This window comes from Sus scrofa, chromosome 9 (genome assembly GCF_000003025.6).
Source record: "Sus scrofa isolate TJ Tabasco breed Duroc chromosome 9, Sscrofa11.1, whole genome shotgun sequence".
NCBI lineage: Eukaryota > Metazoa > Chordata > Mammalia > Artiodactyla > Suidae > Sus > Sus scrofa.
Genome location: NC_010451.4, coordinates 129,193,083 through 129,213,116, shown reverse-complemented (window position 1 = coordinate 129,213,116; position 20,034 = coordinate 129,193,083). Strand labels below are relative to the sequence as shown.

The 20,034-nt window shown below is 47.4% G+C and overlaps 1 protein-coding gene across 1 annotated transcript in view; it reads right to left on the bottom strand.

The window, feature by feature from the left end:
• Positions 1–20,034, bottom strand: part of PTPN14 (protein tyrosine phosphatase, non-receptor type 14) — a 134,231-nt gene that overhangs the window by 35,782 nt on the left and 78,415 nt on the right. Inside the window, 8 exon segments of the mRNA XM_003130398.6 lie at positions 566–613; positions 616–643; positions 4,331–4,388; positions 6,692–6,774; positions 7,850–7,937; positions 10,781–10,869; positions 14,378–14,465; positions 16,142–16,212. Of these exon segments, the coding sequence (XP_003130446.4) occupies positions 566–613; positions 616–643; positions 4,331–4,388; positions 6,692–6,774; positions 7,850–7,937; positions 10,781–10,869; positions 14,378–14,465; positions 16,142–16,212 (553 nt within the window).

Sequence of the window (20,034 nt, the reverse complement as noted above, 5' to 3'; positions counted from 1 at the left end):
CTTGCTCTATAAATGCTAACTGCTGAAATAATTTTTATAGGAATGGGTTTTTTCCACACATTTTGCATGGGAGCATTTAGGGAGAAAAAGAGGAATAAAACAGTTTCACAAGTACACGGAGAAAGGGGCTGGTGGCAGTGATGGGAAACAAGAGCTCAAATGCAGGGCTGGGATTCCGTGTGTATTTCTTTCCATTATTCTGGATGCCTGTCTTCTCTGCGACCAGGAAACCCTGCCTGCCTGTTAGAAGCTCTCTGATGCTGGCAATGCGGGTGAAGACTATTCCACTCGGCTTAGCTGTCTCTCTCTCTCTAACCCTCCTACGTGGAGGAGGAGGAAAAAGCAACTGGCTCACTGCCTTCCCCCAAACTCCCTCTACTCGGGAAGTTTACCTCTCAGGGGTAAATGATACTGTCTGCCTTTCGCAAGTCCAAGCTGCTGCCTGCTGCCATTTAGACAAAGAGAAAGTTAACACATCACTGTCATCTAAACTAAATAGCATCAGTAGCAATCACGGGTACTCAGGTGTGCATCGTAAGAAGGGACAACGGCCAGCCAGGATTACCTTGCGAGGTGTGCGTTTCCGAGTAGTGTTCGCCACACTGGACGTGCACGGAGGCAAGATGTACGGCTGCTGCCGGGGCTGAAACAGAGAACACAGCATAGGTGGGAGGCCTTGACACCAAGGCCAAAACTCACGAGAACCAGCCCGTGCCGGGGACAGGCCCCATCACTCACCCTGACTGCGGGGAGGGGAGGCACGCTGTGGCTGCTCCGCCCTCCACCCTCGACCCCACCCTCTGCTCAGCTTCTGCACCCCATCTCATCACTGAGCTTGGGACAGGAGAAACAAGAAGGGGGCTGTGGGGAGGCTGGTTCAAGGTGAGAAAGAGGCTGCAATCAACATGGAAGAACCGATTTATAATCTGTTTTGTGACACACTTGATAAACTCCCAATGCCTTTTTTTGCCACGCCCACAGCATGCAGAGGTTCCTGGGCCATGGATCAAACCTGTGACACAGAAGCAATCCTTGCCACTGCAGTAACAATGCCAGGTCCTTAACCTGCTGAGCCACCAGGGAACTCCCCTATGCCTCTTTTAAAGGAATAAGTCAGAACACTCCCTCCTGGAGCCCCAAGCTCATGACATCGGCACAGCTGTACCTAAACCCTATCTCACAGTGTCACATCAACCTCAAATAGGGACAGGGGAGTATTAACCTGGGCCCAATGGCAAATTTACCCAGAAATCTGAAATGTGACCCCTGACAATGGGATACAGTTCCAAAGACCATGTACTGAACCTCTCATCTCAGAACCAAATGTGGAAAAGCCTCTCAGAGAATCCAGTTCGCCCACCCATCTGCCTCTTCGGTGAAGACTCTTTACCCGAAGACTCTTACAGACTCCACCCGCCTAAGGCCCTGCTGCAGAGGAGAGTAAAACTTTTAGAGAATAAAACCAAAATGCCTAATGGTGTCAATATTTGGGGAGCCAACAAAGGAAAGACGGTAAGTCGCTCATCTAGAGCAAGTCATTTAACGTCAGCAGGTTTCAGCTTCATGTTAATCAAATCAAGCCTCCTCCCTCCCACATTGCCCATTTTATTTATATATTGGGGTTCCAGGTAAGCGTCTGTTTGAAGAAAGAGTTTTGATGCTAAAAAATAAACTTTAAGCTTGTCAACGACCAAACAGGATGATCTTTTATATTGCCATTTGATTATTTTAAAATTAGCTCTATAGAGAATTAATGTACATAGTACTTCTTTGGGAAAGCTGAGATCAAGCCAAAAAAAAAAAAAAAAAAACCCCAAAAACAAAACAAAACAAAAACAAAAATAAAAAACCCCAAAGCCAGCAGGGGTCACACTTTCTCAGAAGAACACTACACAGAATCTGAAGCTGGGTAAATAATTGATCTATTATTTCCTTTGATACAAATAATGTTTAAGCATCAAAAGGGCATAATAAAGAAGGTAATGAAGATAAGAAATCCAAAAACTAAAAAGACTCAGGGGGAAAGAAATAAAGAATTGAAATTAATCTAAAAATACAGTTCAGGGTGCCAAAGAAAAGGTTATTTTATCAGTTTACCTAAATCGGCTCATGGTAAGTTTTTGAGAACTAACTTAAAAACAGGTTTCCTCTTTTGGGTAATATCTAATTCAATTCAATTTTTCCGTGATTTGACAGCCAGTTTTTAGGCTTAAAAAAAAATTCTATACATACAGGATTCATACAAGGGAGTAGAAACACACAGCAAGGCAAAGTTGGCTCACCTCTGCCTTCTTTGCTCTTATTTAACAACAAAAAAAAAAATCCTATAAGTTAGTAAGTAACTATTTAGGAAAATAATAGATAATCCTTCAAACACCATTTCAGGATTATTTATTTATTTATTATTGCTTTTTTATTTTTTATGGCCGCACCCATGGCATATGGTCATTCCTGGACCAGGGACTGATCCCGAACTCAGCTGCAACCTCTGCCACAGCTGGGGCAACGCCAGATCCTTTAACCCAATGTGTCAGGGCAGGGATTCAAACCTGCACCTCTGCAGCATCCGAGCTGCTGTGGTCAGATTCTTAACCCACTGTGCCACAGCGGGAACTCCAGGATTATATTATTGAATCCATCTTTTACATATTCCAATATATTATTCTATTTCTTTAGAGACCAACGAATACAAAAACAAATGAGATGCCACAATATAAGAGCCAGAAGGGCCAGAGTAAAACAGCCATCAGCAGCCCTCGTTATCAGCTAGGAAGCCAAAAGGAAATAATGTTATCTGGTTTTACTCTCACTCATCCCAAGGAAGTCTTGGTAAATAGTTTAATCCTAAAGAGCAGAGGAAAGGGAGAGGCCAGGAGTCTGACTTCTCATGGATCAGCTTCATCCAAATACAATAGGAAAGCCTCTGTATCTTTTCCAGGTAATCAGATGAGATCAAGTCACGAGATAGCCCTAAAATGCTTTGCCTCCCCTGGTGATTCATGGACACAGTGAACATTCATCTCACTAGGAAGACACGCACACTCTATAAAAGGGAAAAGGAAAATAACTTCAACAAAGGAGAAGAATAAGGAAACCACTGCCATCATCGGTACTTGAGAGGAGAAGCCCAAAGCAGCCTTCTGCATCTCTGAGGCAAGGACCTTTTCTGAGATTCTGTGCATTAACATGGAGTTAAAAACATGCACACAAGGTCTCAGGGATTATTATGTGGTGATACGATGCTCAAACTCCAGAACTCTAAGAGTTCATGCCAATGCATTATCCAGAAAAAAAAAAAAACCAAAAAACAAAACCTCAAAACTTTCCTTTTAAAAGACAAGTTAGAACCATACCATAGGGTATATATCGTGCACGAAGAAAGATTCAACTTTGCTGTCAACTTAAAGGAACTGTCCACCTAGAAACATTTAAAGGTTACATGTTCACTTTGATTTTGTGTAAAACAAAAATAACCTAAAACGAAAAGAATTATGACTTAAAGCAAGTAGATACGTTAAAGGAAACCACTTCTCCCACATCTTGCTCTACTATCCTGAAGCTGTTCTCAAAATCAAACGCAGTTTATGGCAGAACACAGACACCAAAATGAGAGCTGTGTTTCCTTACTCAAATGATGAGGCGAGCAGTTAAAAAAAAAAAAAAAAGCTAAGGTAGGTAGAAAAAATGAATCAATTCAAATTCTGTTGGCCTGAACATTAGAAAATGTGCAGTTCACCTACCCCATTGAATATTCTGAGACCATCAACTAGACACATTCAATTTTTGCCCATTTAAAGTAGTCACTGGAGTTCCCTGATGGATCCAGGGTCATCACTGCTGTGGCGTGGGTCGCCGCTGTGGCACAGATTTGATCCCCGGCCCCAGAACTTTCGTGTGCCATGGGCGCAGCCAAAAAAGTAATAATCATTTTCTGACTAGTTTACTAGGCTCTACCTATGGCAGGAAATGCAGAATAATTAGGTGATTATAACTGAAGACAGGTCTATATGCACTAAACAGAAACAGTGATAAAAGCCAGTGGGGGGGGGACCAGTGGAGGTGCATGCTGATGGAATGTCTCATGTCCTGGAGCAGATCCGGGGGGGGGGGGACCCTGAGTCACACTTAGAGAAATGACAGACATGGGTGGGCGTAAGAGGGACAAAACGGGTGTGCATCACACCTGCAAGGCAGACTGATACCCTTCTGTGTTCTCACCAGATCTCACCTGGCCATGATGCCCCAGACACCCCTCCCCTCAAATTAACAACAGAAGGACTCTTGTTCCCCAAGAGTCTGAAGACTTGAAAACAGAAGATTTCATACATACCAGGGAGGACCGGCTCCAGGTGGGCTGGCGTCTGATAGGGGGTGGAGAATTTGATTGTCTACACAAAAAGGTGGAAAAATGAGGATGGTTATTAGTAACATTTGTATTAACTATTATTAACAGTTAATCATAATAGTAGTTACCCTGTACAAGGAGACCAGACAGACAAGAGAGGCAAAGTAGACAAGATGGGTTAAAAATTACAGTAAAACAGAAACAACTTTCTATTTCTGGGTGGTGAAGTTCCCAGGCCAGCAGCAACCTGAGCCACTGCAACAACAAAGCCGGATCCTTAACTGCTAAGCCTCAAGGGAACTCCCCAATTTCCTTTTTTGTTCTTTTTTTTTTTTTTAATTTTCAAAATGTTTGGAACATGCGATGCTTATATAATAAATTTTACAAAGTAATGTTAGAAGAATGAGGCTTACTTCTAAAGACGAATTACAGGGGAAATAAAATTCAATGACAATCTTTTAGAGGTGAGAGAGCAGAGACCTCTGGACAGGGATGCTATGCAGATGCTGCTGATTTCATAGAACTCAGAGGGCTATCTCCCAGGCCCATGCGGAGACACTGAAATTATTTGCAGAGTTTATTGTCTATGTCGGGGAGAGGGGTGTGCTTTTTAGAGAGTCCCACTTTTTTATCAGGGAAGAGGTTAGGATATATAGGAAGACGAAAGGAATGGTTATCATAGAAGCAGAAAGGCAAATAGAATTTCCTTAATTTGCCGTCCTAATATGGGATGCGTACTCATGTAAAAAGAAAAGGCCACAGAAGAAATATAAATACTCAGAAACTTTATAATAAAGCCACGTGCTGAGACATGGTCAAAGCAGAGAGTACAGTTAAATTCACTTCTCAAAACAGTTTTCTTTTTAAATTCACCCTACCCAAGTCAACTAGAGAATTCTTGTTAATATCAAAGACACCCCAACAAATCAAGGCAACAGCAGAGAACTGTAAAGACGTGAGCTACAGGGAATCAGTTAAAAGAATGGCATGTGTGTGCGCATGCGTGTACCTATAACGCAGACATGCCTGCTTAAATTGCTGCTCCCTCATCAGTGCTCTTCTGATTTACATTTGCAAACTTTACTGGCAGACCTAACAGAGTCATCCCTTGGTATTCAAGGGGATTAGTTCCCGGACTCCCACAGATACTAAAATCTATGGACGCTCAAGTCCCTTATATAAAACGGCCCAGTATTGGCATATAACCCATCCATATCCTCTCACAGAATTTAAATCAGCTCTAGATTACTTATAATATCTAATACAGTATAAACACCTGACCGTACATAGTAAATTCAAGTTTCGCTTTTTGGAAATTCCTATAATTTTTTTGTTGTTGTTGGGGGGTCCAGAGTTGGTTGAGTCCATGGACATGAAACCAACAGAGTCAACTATAATTTCAGACTCAAGACTCCGACAGTGACCAATGGCAGCGAATGGTTTGAATGAGCTGTTATAGCATAGAGAGAACAGTCTGCCAGGGTCTGAAGCTCCCGTTCTAAAGCACAGCATTCTGCATCAAGAACTGCTCTAGGACAGTATTCTCCCGCTCTTGATGTGTCCGCTGGGGAAGAGGGAAAGCAGTTCTTCGCTTGCATTTACATCCCTGAAGTTCTTGAAACAAAATTAAGCACTTTGGGCGCCCCAACTGCCGACGCGCTTTGTTGAGGAATGTCTTTTGAAGGCAACCAAAGGCAAGGCAGTGATAGCGTGAGTCCCGGCACGTTCCATCCAAGGTCAGGTCAAGGTTGAGTCCCCTCATCAGACTCCCTTTATCATCTTTATTTCCAAATTAAATTGGAAAAACACACGTGGATTTGTGACATCTATGAGCATCTTCCAAGTCTTCCTCTAATTACCCTGGCCTCTCATTTACAGGCGGGTGACATGACCCGGAGGCACCCGCAGGGTTAGCCAACTGTGTGAGCGACCCGGGGCTGAGGATGATAGCGGCTTCTTCTCTTTCAAGCTGGCTCATCACTGGGCTACATGCTTCTGAACACACTCCACATCTGACATGAAGGGGCACCCTGGCAAATTGGGAACTGTTCGGCTCCTCCGAACTCCTGGCAGAGGTTGGGAGGGCACTGAGATGGGCCAGCCCATCCAGCAAGTCAGGCATTCGCAGTCAATTTGTGAATTATTTCTCTCTAGGTGTATGGACTACGCCTGACAGTTCATCATGAAAGCTCTTTTCCTCCCACCCAGCTTGAGCTCCCCCTTTAGCTTCTACAAGGAATGAGGGAAAAGAGTGAGTGGAAAAAATGGATCTACAACATCCCCAAAGCACAAGAATTTAAACTGATCGAGCCATCCAGAGAGAAGGCAGAAGAAACGTTGACTTACTCAGTGCAGATTTTGTTTTGTTTGTAAAACTTGTGCCGCGTAGCAAACAATCGTGATATGTACTTGGCATTTTCGATATCATCCTTAGAAAAGAAGAGACAAGGGGACAAAAATACACATTGGTCAAGGTGGCTTAATTGTATATGCATTTCTCTAGGACTGTCTCTGAGTGGGGACGCATCCCTTCCCGACTTCATGTCAAGCACACAAGAACCCCCCGTGCCACAAACCAATGTGCTGAAATTCAGCAGCAGCCATGGTACATCTAAGGATAGAGGACATATCTGCTAGAGAATCCTTCATGCCCAAGGCTCTGGGGTTACACTGACGATCAGGTATGATTTTACATAATGCCAAGCCCAGCACTTTAAAAACCAAAACACAAGTCAAGGCAGAGCGTAGTATGTATACCAAGCATCATTAAACGAGAGGCAGGGCGATGCATGAACTGTCTTAGCTCTTAAGGAGTCATTTGGTAGAAGGGCAATCACCCAGTCTGCTTCAGTTTAGGCTTGCCCCATGATGGGCAAGAAAATCCAGATCAGCCTGCAAAAGAGAACACCATGCAGCCAAGGTGGGAGGACAGGGGCTGGGGGAGGATGTGTGTGGGGGGGAGTGGGATGGATTGGGAGTTCGGGGTTAGTAGATGCAAACTATTACACTTAGACTGCATGAGCACTGAGGTTCTACTACATTGAGCCAAGAACTATATCCAGTCTCTGAGACCGAACATGATTGAAGAAAATATGAGAAAAAGAATGTATACCCAGAACGACTGGGTTACTTTGCTGTTCCCAGCAGAAACTGGCACAACATTGGAAACCAACTATACTTTAATAAAAGAAAAGAAAATACCACGCAATATCACGAGGGGTGACTAGTCCAGGGCGTGCCCAATGCGACCCATCACAAAGAAGGCTGGTGGAGGAACCCCAACCCTAGAGTCAACACTCAGCTTGGACACCTGGCATCGTGAACCCGAAGCCACCACCACCCTCTGGAGATGGGTGATGACAGCATGGGGCAAGTACCGGAAGGTCATGGGTCCAGAGAGTATTTCTTCTCTGGAGACATGGAGGCAGGGAAAGGATGTGGCGAGTTGAGCAGTCAAGCGGCAAGCTGCTTGTGGCCCTGCCTTCACCTGTCCGTTTTGCTTACTGTGTGAAAGAGGGCAGTCTCGTCTTTGCTGATGAGCTCCACCAGAATGGTCGACTTGCTGTGGGTGACGTTCCCCATGTCATTCCACCTGTGCAGACGAAATCCAACCGTGTTTACCCAGAGCCGTGCCAGGCGTTTACGACGGCACGGCGGGGCCACGTGCGATCACTGCGTCTCATTTTACAAACTGTGACGTAACCGTATTTTTAAAAGCTAAATGTTCCTTCTCTCAAAGCAGAAAGGGAAAGAAACGGCCACATGCATCTATTTAAGCATCGAAAAATCCCGTGTAGACTGCAACCAGATATTTCCGCTGAGAAAGCCTACTTTCCTTGGTGAGCTAGGAGGAAAGTGTGTAAGAGACCTCAGCTGCCTTGTTCTTCCTGTTTCCAAACTGCCAGAGCACTTCCTGTGATCCCCACTTGATGATGGAGGAGCTTAGTATTTAAAAGTCAAGTGTTTCCAGGAGCCTAGGCTGAGGAATCCACAGCGATTCTGTGTTGAGACGTACAACACAGATTTGGTTGTGTCATTTAGAAAAAAAATGCCTAGGTTTAATGTGCCTACGTTTTTGTGATCTAAACACACACACACACACACACACACACTCACAATTCCTTCTCTGTCCTCATGGAGATTTAGCCAAAATGAGATCCACAGAAAGAACCATCAGACAGGGAAGGGAAGGTCTTGCTTCCCATCCTACTTGGAGCCAGTTTCTCAGCATCTCTAACACTACCTGCGTTCACTCAGTTCCCCAACCTGTAATTCCCTGCCAGGGCCTTTTCTCTCCCTCTTGCTTTTGCTCATCACACCTCCCCTTCTGCCTGCGTGACTTCTTTAAGACACAGAGGGCGTCACCTTCTCCAGGAAGGCTTTCCTCATCCTCAACCACCTACAACCCCTCTACCAGTCACCACACTGTATTACAATTATTTATGTCTGCGACCAGTGTCCTAAACTAAACCAAACTTGGCCATAATCCCATTCGCCGGGCAGAGATTCTACCTTCTTCATCTCTGTATTCCAAGCACCAAGGACCAGGCTCTACACAGCATCCAACAGATGTTTGCCGAAATAATTAAAAGTCCTAACACTGCCTTTCATCTAGAAAGAGTACAGCTCTCTTATCTACTTCTATCTTAGGTAGACAGGCAGTTATTTGCGTTCTTACTTTGGAGGTGAGGCAACTCAGGCACAAAGGAGTACGTACGTGGCTTTGCCTCATTCATTCTGCTCATCAGGGACGGATGGGTTCTATACCCCCCAGGTTTTCCTCGGCTCACCTTGCCCTTGCACGGGTACCAACTGCGTCTACATACATCTGCTGGGGCTGTACTCCCTACAGGTGCTCTGCACAGCTGTCTGCCGACGTACAATGCCATCGGATCGCATCTACGTGGACTCATGGCTACGTGGTTTTCTCTAGCTCTATTCCTTCAAATCAACTGCCAAATTCTGGATCCACTCCTCAAGACTTCACCTAGTGGCGTGAAGAAGACGATACTGTAGCAGAAGTAAATCCTCATCTTTTAAGGGTTTCCAGGCCAGAGCTAAAGGAAGCGGTCTGGAAGCAGTTCCTAAGGAAACGGAACCAAACCTATGAGGGGCTTCCAATCAGGGAATTTTCAATGGCTCGTTTCATCTAACTAACCTCGGGAGCGGGAATGCAAGATGTGTCTATTTTTCCTCTCTACACTCAAGGAGAAGCGTTGATTTAGCTAGAGAGAACCGTGTCGGGGGAAAAGTGCCTGGGTAGCTTTAACCGGGCATAAAAAGGTACAGTTACCACTCCACACATATGTATATATTTTACTCAAGTTGTCAGAGGTATACAGAGTGGACTAAGTGTGTCCAAAAGTCAAAAGGTTTCTGCTGTAGCCCTAACGATCTCTCTCCCCACTCCCACTTCAATAATGTCTCTATTCAAAGAGCAAGAGAAAAATAAAAGGGCAAAAATCATGGCAGAGTGGGGACCTAGGAAAATAAAAGCCAATTAGGAAGCATTTCGTGGGAAAACTTTCTCAAAATGACCTGTAGGACCTGCTGATCCAGAGAGTACAAGGATGGCCAAGAATGCACTCCCAGAAGGTAGACGGTGCTTTGCCTCTAAGAGCTGTCTTTGATCGTCTGCCCTGGACGTGCAGCTCTGCCTATGAGATGCATACCCAGGAAAGCTGTTTTTCCAGTCAATAAGAAGCCATACTGCCCTCGTAAACAAAAGCGAGGATGCAGTTTTTCAGGCTGTTGATACCAGGATGGGATCTGTGGGCACCAATACGAAGCAGGCTGGTTGACATTTAAGGCAAGGGACACTCTGCCACTTTCCTGTGCTGCTCATGTAAAATGGAAAAGAGGGTTGAATTCTCAAAATAGTACACAGTACCAAAGGCCTTTCACTTAGGAGAACGAATTGATTGCTTTTTCAAGACACTTTCACAAATAGCCCTCTTTTGTTCATATAAGAATTAGTATGAACTTTTCTAGCAATGTGGTCAGGCAGAGGGCGGGCAGGATGAGGGAAAGAAGCCAGTTGGGATGTAATGACTGGTCCTGGGTAATCTCACAAAGATAATTCTGTGGGAACCTGACTCCTGGAAGGGCTCCTCGCCAACCAGACTCCTAGAGTTTGGTTCTACTCTTCCGGCTCAGTGGGGGGGGGGGGGGGGGGTCAGCTATGCATTTCTCGGAGTCAGGTGGAAAGAAAGAGCTTCCTCCATCCCCCGCCCCCCCCCAACAAACCCCAGGGAAAGTGGGATGATTTCTCCATAACCACTGAAATCCTGCAGAGGGCTGATCTTATCTGAGTTGAGGAAAGCGCAACTCGGAGCCACGGGACGGACTCTTCGAGCATCTGTATAACCTTCACCCTCCATGGAGTTTTCTAGAGCACCTCGAGGAGAAAAGGGAGAAAGAGACAAATCCGCCTACCTGTATATGACGGCTTGTCTTCCGATTCTGTTTCTCACGAAAATCCCCATGAAGAAAATGCCCAGGTGCACGCTGTTTCCATGACTGTCCTGCAGGAGATCAAGAGAGAGTTGTGACGACACAGATCCCCAGCGGCCTGGCGGTCTGCCCGCGGCGACCGCACCCCATTTCTCACCCGTACATGGAATGAATCACATCAGGGCAGTAAGGCAACTAGGTCCTGGAGAACATCCTAATAAGACGACACAGATCGTGTTTTTATCTCAATCTGTCACGACACATTTCCTGTTTAAGAAAGAATGTCAGGGTTTTCTCGGATTTGTTGGTGGTTAAGGCTTTCTCTTCCAGGAACAATTATTAATGTTTGAACCTTAGTGTTTGTTTTTTAAACTAAAACTATACACACATGTAGTTCGATTGTATACATACATTGCGTATGTGTGATGACAGATGCACACAGTTTGAACTTGGAACATTCTGTAGATCTTGCTCCAAAGCAGCCGCAGATGCAGCCTCACCCTTTCTTCTTCCTAAAAGCACCCAGTCCCACCACTGAAAGGCCTAGTGTGTGTCCATTTGCATCTGCTATGCTTGGCCTTCCAATTTAGAACCTGATGTTCTTCAGTTTGGGGATATTTCCTCAGCTCCCCACCTTCCGTTTCTTCTGTGCACTCCTTCTAGAACTCCCATTATTCAGATGATGGACACCCTGGGCTGGCCCTCTCATTTCATCTCCTGCCTCCCACATCTATTACTTTGTTTTTGGATGCGATTTCCTTGACATCATCTTCTAACCTATCAAATTTTCCCTTTTGGAGCTGACTTTTCATTTCTGGGAGTTCTTTTTTATTTTCTGAACGTTGCCTTTTACAAGCCATCTATCTATTTCAGTCAGGAGGTAAGAGGTTTATTTGTTATCACTGAAACTCATAGGATGTGTGGGGCAGGGGGATCCTTCCCCCTGCAGAATCTCTGCCTCGCTCAGGCTGCTCCTGTCTCGCTGCGTTGACTTCTGTTCTTCCTGCGAGGGCCTCGTGGGGGTGATGAGGCCTGTCTGTCTATGGTCTGGGCAGGGGTGGGGGGTGGGGTGCTAAACACAGGCCAGGACCTTCGTGAGCACAGGGAGGGCACATGGACAGCAGACGTCACAGTCAGGCAATCTTGGGGGCCCGTGTGGGGGAACCCAGAGGTCTTGCCTTGAGCCTGGTCTCTGGGGCCAGTCAGGTCCTTCCAACCTCCTGCCTGGGAGAGCGTCACCCGGCTGCCAGTGTTTCTGACACTCTGAGTCAACTGTGAGCAAACTGTCACCCAGCCCCCTGCTTTCACTTGGGGGACACCCTCTTTGTGCAGTGAGAGGAGGGCCACACCCCACTGGGCCTAAGATGGAAAAGATAAACCTCTACCTTCCACAGAATATGCAATCCCTTTTGAGACCCAAAGGTGACAGTTTCCCTTCTCAGGGGACCTCTTCTCAACCCACCTCCTAAAGCTTCCCATAAAGTAGGAGTCTTCTAATGGAGAGAGAGGATAAGACCACTGCTGGTGGGAAGCAGAGAGAGACAGGACTGGGAATTGAGTGGGGGGGAGACCTCGGTAATTAGGAGACGTGAAGATTCTATTACAGAAAAAGGTATCTGGGAAAAGAAGACAGGCGAAGTAGCGATGGAAAGAGGAAGGAAAATTCTGGGGAAAGACTGGGCACATCGCCAGCAGATGGGCAGAGAGGTTTGGTGGGGATGGCGACATGGGAGGAGCCGTCCACCAGGGCAGGACAATGGGGAAAACACAGAACAGGTGCCAGGCGCTGCATCGCTCAAAGCTTGGCCAGGGACTGAGGCTCCAGACTCTGTCTGACCCATTCTGGAAGGGTTCTTCTCCCCTATCATGTGCTCTGACCATACGAGAATGACGGAGGCTGCAGCCACCCCTGTGTTTGTGGCGGAGGGGAGCACATCTGGCAGGAAATGGCCTGGTACCCACCCTCCAACCTTGAACGTTTTTGAGAAAGCATGCATGGAAAAACTCACGCTAAATGTCCTTGTCCTTCCCTGGGACACATCTTAAGATACGTTTTTAATGTGAGGTGGTCAGTGAGGACCTGTGCTAACCCAAAGGGCCCCATCCCCACGGGCAGTCGGCCCCTGCATACTTTCCTGGCTGCTTTTTCACTTAGTTCAGAGCTGTCCCCATCCCTGCCCCCGCGGGTACAGCTGCCACACCCACCATCCTTGGGTGGCCAGGAGGCATGTGGTCTGTAGGTGGTCACCTTAGTCATGAACAAATATGCGGGGGCAAAGAAAAAGGAAGCAGCCCAGCTAGGTTACACCCACCAGCAGTGAGTCAGCCGTGCCTGTCTGCCCACTCGGGGCAGGCGCAAGGATCCCCTCTGCGCTTTTTCCCACCGGAGGACAGAGCTAGAAAATGCACAGAACCAAGCACAGTGGCTTTCAACACGGTGTCCACTGCCCCTCTTTCCCACAGTTCAGAACTGCTAAAAACAACACAAGCCAATGACCACCACAACAAAACCTCCAACGTCCAGAACCCTGAGAAGTCAGTTTTCTAGACGTGGAGAAAAGTTTACTCGGCTTTTCCAAAACATCATGACTATATATGGGCTGCTGAAATGGAAGTGGGATCCAGATGGCTTCATAAGGCATTATTGCAAGGAAAATGGATTACAATCCTACGAAGGGCAGCCATTAGAGAAGCAAAAGAAAATTAAACAAATCTGAAAAAAGAGCCATTTAGCCCTTTTTGCAAGCTGCGGCCACCCTGCTCGATTCCACTTGATACACATGGGCAGTTCTCATTAAAGCAAATGGCAAACGGTGCAGCAGAGGGGGAACAGAACACGTATAAAGCAGCCAGCAGAGCCAGTGTGAAGTGAGATGTTGAGGCTGAAATTGCAGGCGTCTCCCAAATTGCTGAAATGTGCCAGTCGCTTTAGGTTTCTGATAAAACTCCGTCTTTTGTAAAGTGGGTCAGCAGAGAGGAAAAGGCGTGTGGATGACGGGCTCAACCCTGTAAACGACCATGCACCATGACCCCCAACCACACCCACTTCAGGAGATGGATCTGTTGCAAAGGACGGATGTGCTGTAACAGTTTCCTAAGCAGAGTTTCCAGAAAACACGAAGGGGGCTGGAAACCCACAACAGAGGCTCTACAGAGCTAGAGAAATAAAGTACAACTGCACACAGGAAAGGCTCGTTCTGCCTCACCAACAATTATCACTGCATCAGCCTGAAAAACAAAAGGAAGCACAGCGAAGAAAACTGCCAGGGGGGATCGGTATTAAGGCACCCATGACGCTCGCTGCTCATCCCATCAGAGGCAGCCTGGATAACTTCTGATGTTTGATGCTCACTCAGAAGGGTGTCTTACCGAGGAGATATTCGGCTAAAGACCACGGAGAGCTTCAAAACCTCTCCATGATGAAAAAGTGTTTGCTTTCCTAAAGGAATTTGGACGTGCCAACTAATGCCATGGAGCGATACGAAAGCCAAGCCTCTGGCTCTCTGCTCTCGATCAGCACTGGTTTTCCAAATGCCTGTGCGGTTCCGAGATGGCTAAAGCAAGGGCAGGGTATGCTACCTTCACAGGGAAGACTTCCTGTCCAAATCCATCCAAACGTTCCACTTCGTTGATGTACATAAGCTCAGCTTCTGCTGGCAGGATTCCACTAAAATCAAGAGCATCAAAGGAGGAAATGGTTAAGGGCAATAAAGTCAGTGGATGATCCTACCCTCCTGGTGGCAAATTCCAGCACCTGTGGTTCTATTTCTGGGAAAAGCCATCATCACCCAACTGTGCAGGCATGGTGCATTACTAAGTAATCCATTAACATATTCCCCAGTAGCCTTTCACTCAACAGGGAATAATAACAGAAAGGTAACATATTGAATAAAGAGCCACAGCCCCATAAGTACTAAATAATTATCCCAGACATCCTGGTGAATAATGCTGCCTGCCTTAAAAAAAAATTTAAAAAGTTATTTTTTCTCTCACTGGGGGAAAAAAGTCTCCACTGTTAAGAAAGAAGGAAAAGGGGGAGTTCCCGTCGTGGCTCAGCGTAATGAACCCGACTAGTATCCATGAGGATGCAGGTTTGATCCCTGGCCTCAATCCATGGGTTAAGGATCTGGCACTGCCGTGAGCTGTGGTGTAGGTTGCAGACATGGCCCAGATCTGGCTTTGCTGTGGCTGTGGTGTAAGCCAGCAGCGGCAACTCTGATTCTACCTGTAGCCTGGGAACTTCTATATGGTGCAGGTACAGCCATAAAAAGCATTTAAAAAAAAAAAAAAAGGAGAAAGTTGATGAGGATGATATTTTGGGAGCTAAGTGGCCGAGATCAGCGAGTCTAGGACCGCTGCACTTGTCCACGTGGCCCTGATCATGCTCTCAGCGCTGCCTTAAGTCTCTCTTCCCTCTAGACCTTCACTTTCCCACCGAGAGCAGCTCTTGAGGGCTGCACTCAGCACGTGCAGCCCAAGGCTCTCCACGTCTGGTAACAGAGTTTTAAGAAGGTCACAGAGCGGAATTCCTCTGGCCAACAACCTGCATGTGTGTGGACTTACTGGTGCTAAAGAAAAGGGAAGAAAAAAGACAAGGAGGGAGAAAGGCAAAGAGAGAGCGAGAAGGGGAGTGGGGGCAGAGAGCGCCGTTTTCTTTTTGTTCTTTTTTCTTTTTTCTGCTGTACCCGAGGCACATGGACGTTCCCAGGCTAGGGGTTGAATCGGAGCTGCAGCTGCCAGCCTATGCCACAGCCACAGCCAACACCAGGTGTCAGATCTGAGCTGCATCTGCAATGTACACAGCTCCGGATCCTCAACCCACTGAGCGAGGCCAGGGATGAAACCCCCATCATTACACCATGGAACCGCCCATGGGAAAAAAATAAAAATCCTTATAGAAAGAAAGAAAGAGGAAGAAAGGAGAGAGAGAAAGAAAGAAAAAAAGGAAGGAAAGAAGGAAAGAAAGACAGACAAACCCCACATCCTCATGGATACTAGTCAGGTTCTTTACCCACTCAGCCACAACAGGAACTCTGCACAGTTTTCAAGTCCACATGCACCTCTCAGCACAGAGCTGAATCACTTGCTGTAAGAAACAGAACTGTGCTATACAGCACAGGGAACTAGAGCCAATCATTTGTGATAGAACGTGATGGAAGATGATACGAGAAAAAGCATGTCGATGTGTATGACTGGGTCACTTGACGGTACAGCAGAAACTGACACAACAAAAAACCCAAACGTAACCATGTGGACTCAAGGCAGGGCTGGGGGCGGGGGCGAGCATCTCCTGCCTCCAGGAGGACCGCGGCCGCAGGCTGGGCCCAGCAGCCCCTGCCTTACCTGTGGGCTTTATGCTCCTGGGCCACCTTCTGTGTCAGCTCCTCCAGGACAGCTTCTTCCAGGGCCAAATCCTATCAAAAGGGAAAGCAGCTAAGGTCACACACAACTTGCTGTTTTGCTCGCCAACCTGAAAAGCCCTCTTGTTTCCAGAAGATGTGCCTGGTGGCTGTACTTCCTCCATCTCCCTTTACTCCTTTGAATGGAAGGTTGTCATTTTGGGACAGAGGTTCACTTTTACTTTTGTCACCGGGCTTTCCACGATCACTTGGGTCATGCCAGGGCCCATTTGGGGTGCCCGCCTCAATCCTGGAGGGCCCCGGAAGAGCTTTTTTCCATCGACCTTCCTCTTCCCTAACTGCCTGCCTCTCCCACTCCCCTTAATTAAAAACGTCTGTAAGAGCGTATGTGTTTCTAACAACGAGGGTATACAGGCACCTGAGTTTCCCAGGCCGTCATCCCTTCCAAAGTGAGCCCAGGAAGGGACTGGCCATTTTGTCCGCCAGCACCTTCCCAGCAAACCAACTCAGGGCTACCTGAAGGCAGAGCAGGTTCATGCCGAGGTTTTTCGATGAGGCCTTGGGAGCAAAGAGGTCATGACAGCTAATCTGCCTCCAGGGAGCTCCGGAAGGTAACAGCTGGGGAGCCGAGCAGCTGGTGTCTTGAACAACCGAATCTCAGGCTCCTGGACCAGTGCTGCGCCAGCTTCCACGCATGAGAGCCAACTGCAGCAACTGCTTCCCAGCCGCCCTTCAGCCACGATGGGGCAGGTACAGGCTTTGCGAAACACTGCCCAGGAAAGCGGGATGGAGTCTGGAGAAACAGATCCAAGACGGAGAGACCAACCAGTTCTGGAGACACTGACAGGCGACGTGGTGATTCTAAAGCTCGTCCTGTCCCTTGTGTGTCACTCCAGCCATGGGGCCCGCTGTCTCCACCCTTCCCAGACGGATGAGCGCCAAGGAGGGCACACATGGCTCCAGTTTCCTCGGAGCTCCAGAAGGGAGTCAGAAGGAGCTCTGAGCTGTGTGTTCAGGGAGGCCCTCCGAGGCTCATCACAGACATTAGAGGCGGGAGGATGGGGCTGATGTTTTTGCAGAAAACGCTCAAAATGCCTCACTCCCTTGGTTCTAAAATACCGTCTACATAAAGATTACCTGCAATTTCGCAGCTTTTTGTGAAACACTACCCCCCAAAAGGTACATCCCCAAATGGCCAGAAACACCTCATCCTAAATCATGAAATGGGAGAAAAAAAAAATCAGTATTTTCCAAAGCTGGAAAACACGAGCCTAACTATATATGGGACATTCTACAGCTCTGCAGATGGTCCTGAGACGCCTTCGAGAAGACAGAGGGAATTACTGGGAGCTCTTATTTTTCCTGTGTTAACTGGTTAAGTTGCTGTCTCCTGTTCAGCCACCGCCCGAAACAACTCAAGTCCATGAGAGGAGCGAACTGGCCATTTTCAGGTTCAGGCTGTGGATTCACAAAGTTCCCACATGGCTGGGCGCTCCAGCTCTGTGTGTCTGATCCGGGGATGGAGAAGGAGGGATAACTCAATATTAATTTTGAAAAGCTAATGAAAGGCATGCGGCAACAGACTAACAGAAAGGTAAGTGAGGATCAAAGAAGGTGCCATTCCACCATCACCTCCTCCTTCGAAGGGAGAAAAAAAGGTACCCGATGCTCTCGGATGCAAACCCCCTCCTCCATCAGCTTCGGGAACCTTCCTCAGGCACAAGGCCCGGGGCCGGTGAGAGTGCCACACACGGATGAAAAGCGCGGAGTGCGTGCCTGCACACAGCTGCACACCTGGGGAGGGCCCTGTGAACTTTGTTCTCCGCTCTGCTGCAGAAATGCCGTTTTGACAAATTCGGTTCCTTTGGAAGATCAAACACAACCCTTCGGCCCCCCCCTCCCCTCTCCCACCAAAGGAATGCATTCTTCTCTTGGAAAGCGCTGGTGGAACCAAGCAGAACGTTGACAACCTTCCATGGCTCCCCACTGCCCACTCCCCGAGGTCAACACCTGGGCCTGGCATTCGGACCGTTCTTCAGGTCCTGCTGAAGGGACCCGGCTGTCCCTTCCGACTTCCTCCCTCAAGGGTTCGGGAGCCCAGGCTGCATCTTCCTAACACGGACGTTTTCGCACCTGCACCCACACTCATGGAAGGCCCACCGAGGCCCACCCAGGTGTGCAATGTCACCCCATCCTCCAGGTCCCAACACCTACCTCTCCCTGGAGAGGGCGTCCATATTCCCCCCGGGCTGGGCAGGAGCTCCTCCCCCTCTGGCCCTACCTCTTCCGCCCCGAGCGTGACTCTTCAGTCCTTAGCAAGGTCTGCCTACAGCCTTTCCTACACTCATGTGTGTGCTCATCTCAACCTTTATCCTCACCTCCCTCCCTCCATCCACCCTGCATAGGGCTCTGAACGATGCCAGCTCATACACTCTCAACCTATAGTAGGTGATCAATAAATGCTGACCGAGCCGAACTCAACATGCAAAGGTGTCAGTTTCATATTGTCAAATAAGACATCTGACTTATGCAAAGCCGCTGAACGATCGTTTGTACCCTGTGCGTGTCCTCTGCTCACGTTTCAAAATGCATCCAGTACGGTTGCCTGGAAAGCACATTCCTCAGCATCCTGGTGCCTGCCTAACAGAAAAATAGTGCTGATGCTAATCATAAAGCAGTGATGACAAGGACGAGGGTGACCCCTCACAAACACCTGCTGAGAATGCACCATGTGCCAAATTAAGTACTTCTCATACATTTTCTCCTTTTCCCCTCACAATCAGATGCGCTTGTCATTCTCATTTTTTCAGATTAAAAAAAGGGGGGAGGCTTTGGTTAAACAACTTGCCTAAGTCCGTACAGCCATTCAATAGCACAGCCAGGATATGAGCACAAACCCTTGACTCCTATACTCTAAACCTGATCACGTGGCCACAGTGTATCCAGGATGCAAGGGGGGGGGGGGGCGGAGAAGAGGACACATAACAGACGGCAAAAGCCTAGAATAGTTGAGATTCGGAAACACATGCTGACATCAGCTCCTGCCACAACATCCTCAGCCCTGTCCAATAGGACTTTCTATAATGACAGAAATGTTCTACACCCAAGCTTTCCAGTACCGTAGCCACAGGCCACACGTGGCTGTCGAGCACTTGAAAAATGTAGCTGATGCACTTAGGAGCTAAATCTTTTATTTAACTTTAATTAATTTAAATTTGAATGTAAATAGCTGCCCATCACCAGGAGCCACTACCCCAAAGAGGAGAATTTTAGACCCCAGAATGACAACACTGGTATTGTCCTTGGTGAGATTAACGAGATCTGTGGCTGTTTTAGTATCTGATTTGCTTAGAGCCCGGAGAGACCTGATCTTATTCTGAAGATGGTTTTATACACAAAATAACTCCTTTACAGCTTCACAGCATTTTAAGCTGTCAAGACATTCTGCCATCTGCAAACTCATACATCCCATCCTGGAAATTGTCTGTGAAAACTTCTCTGCTCTTTGCCTAAAGGCTATGTGCCAAAGACCTTTAATGAGAGAAAGGTGGAAAAAAAAATTGTGGAAAATTATCAACTTAATTCACTGTCTCCATTTGACACACACAGAGGCATACTTTCTAAAATTCTGCAGTTCCCATCGTAGGTCAATGGGTTAAGAACTTGACTAGTCTCCATAAGAATGTGGGTTCGATCCCTGGCCTCGCTCAGCAGGTTTTAAGATCTGGGTTGCTGCAAGCTGTGGCAAGGTTACAGATGTGGTTCAGGATCCAGCGTGGCTGTGGCTGTGGTGTAGGCTGGCAGCTGAGCTCCAATGTGACCCCCTAGCCTGGCAACCTCCATATGCTGCGTGTTCAGCCCTAAGAAAGCCAAAAA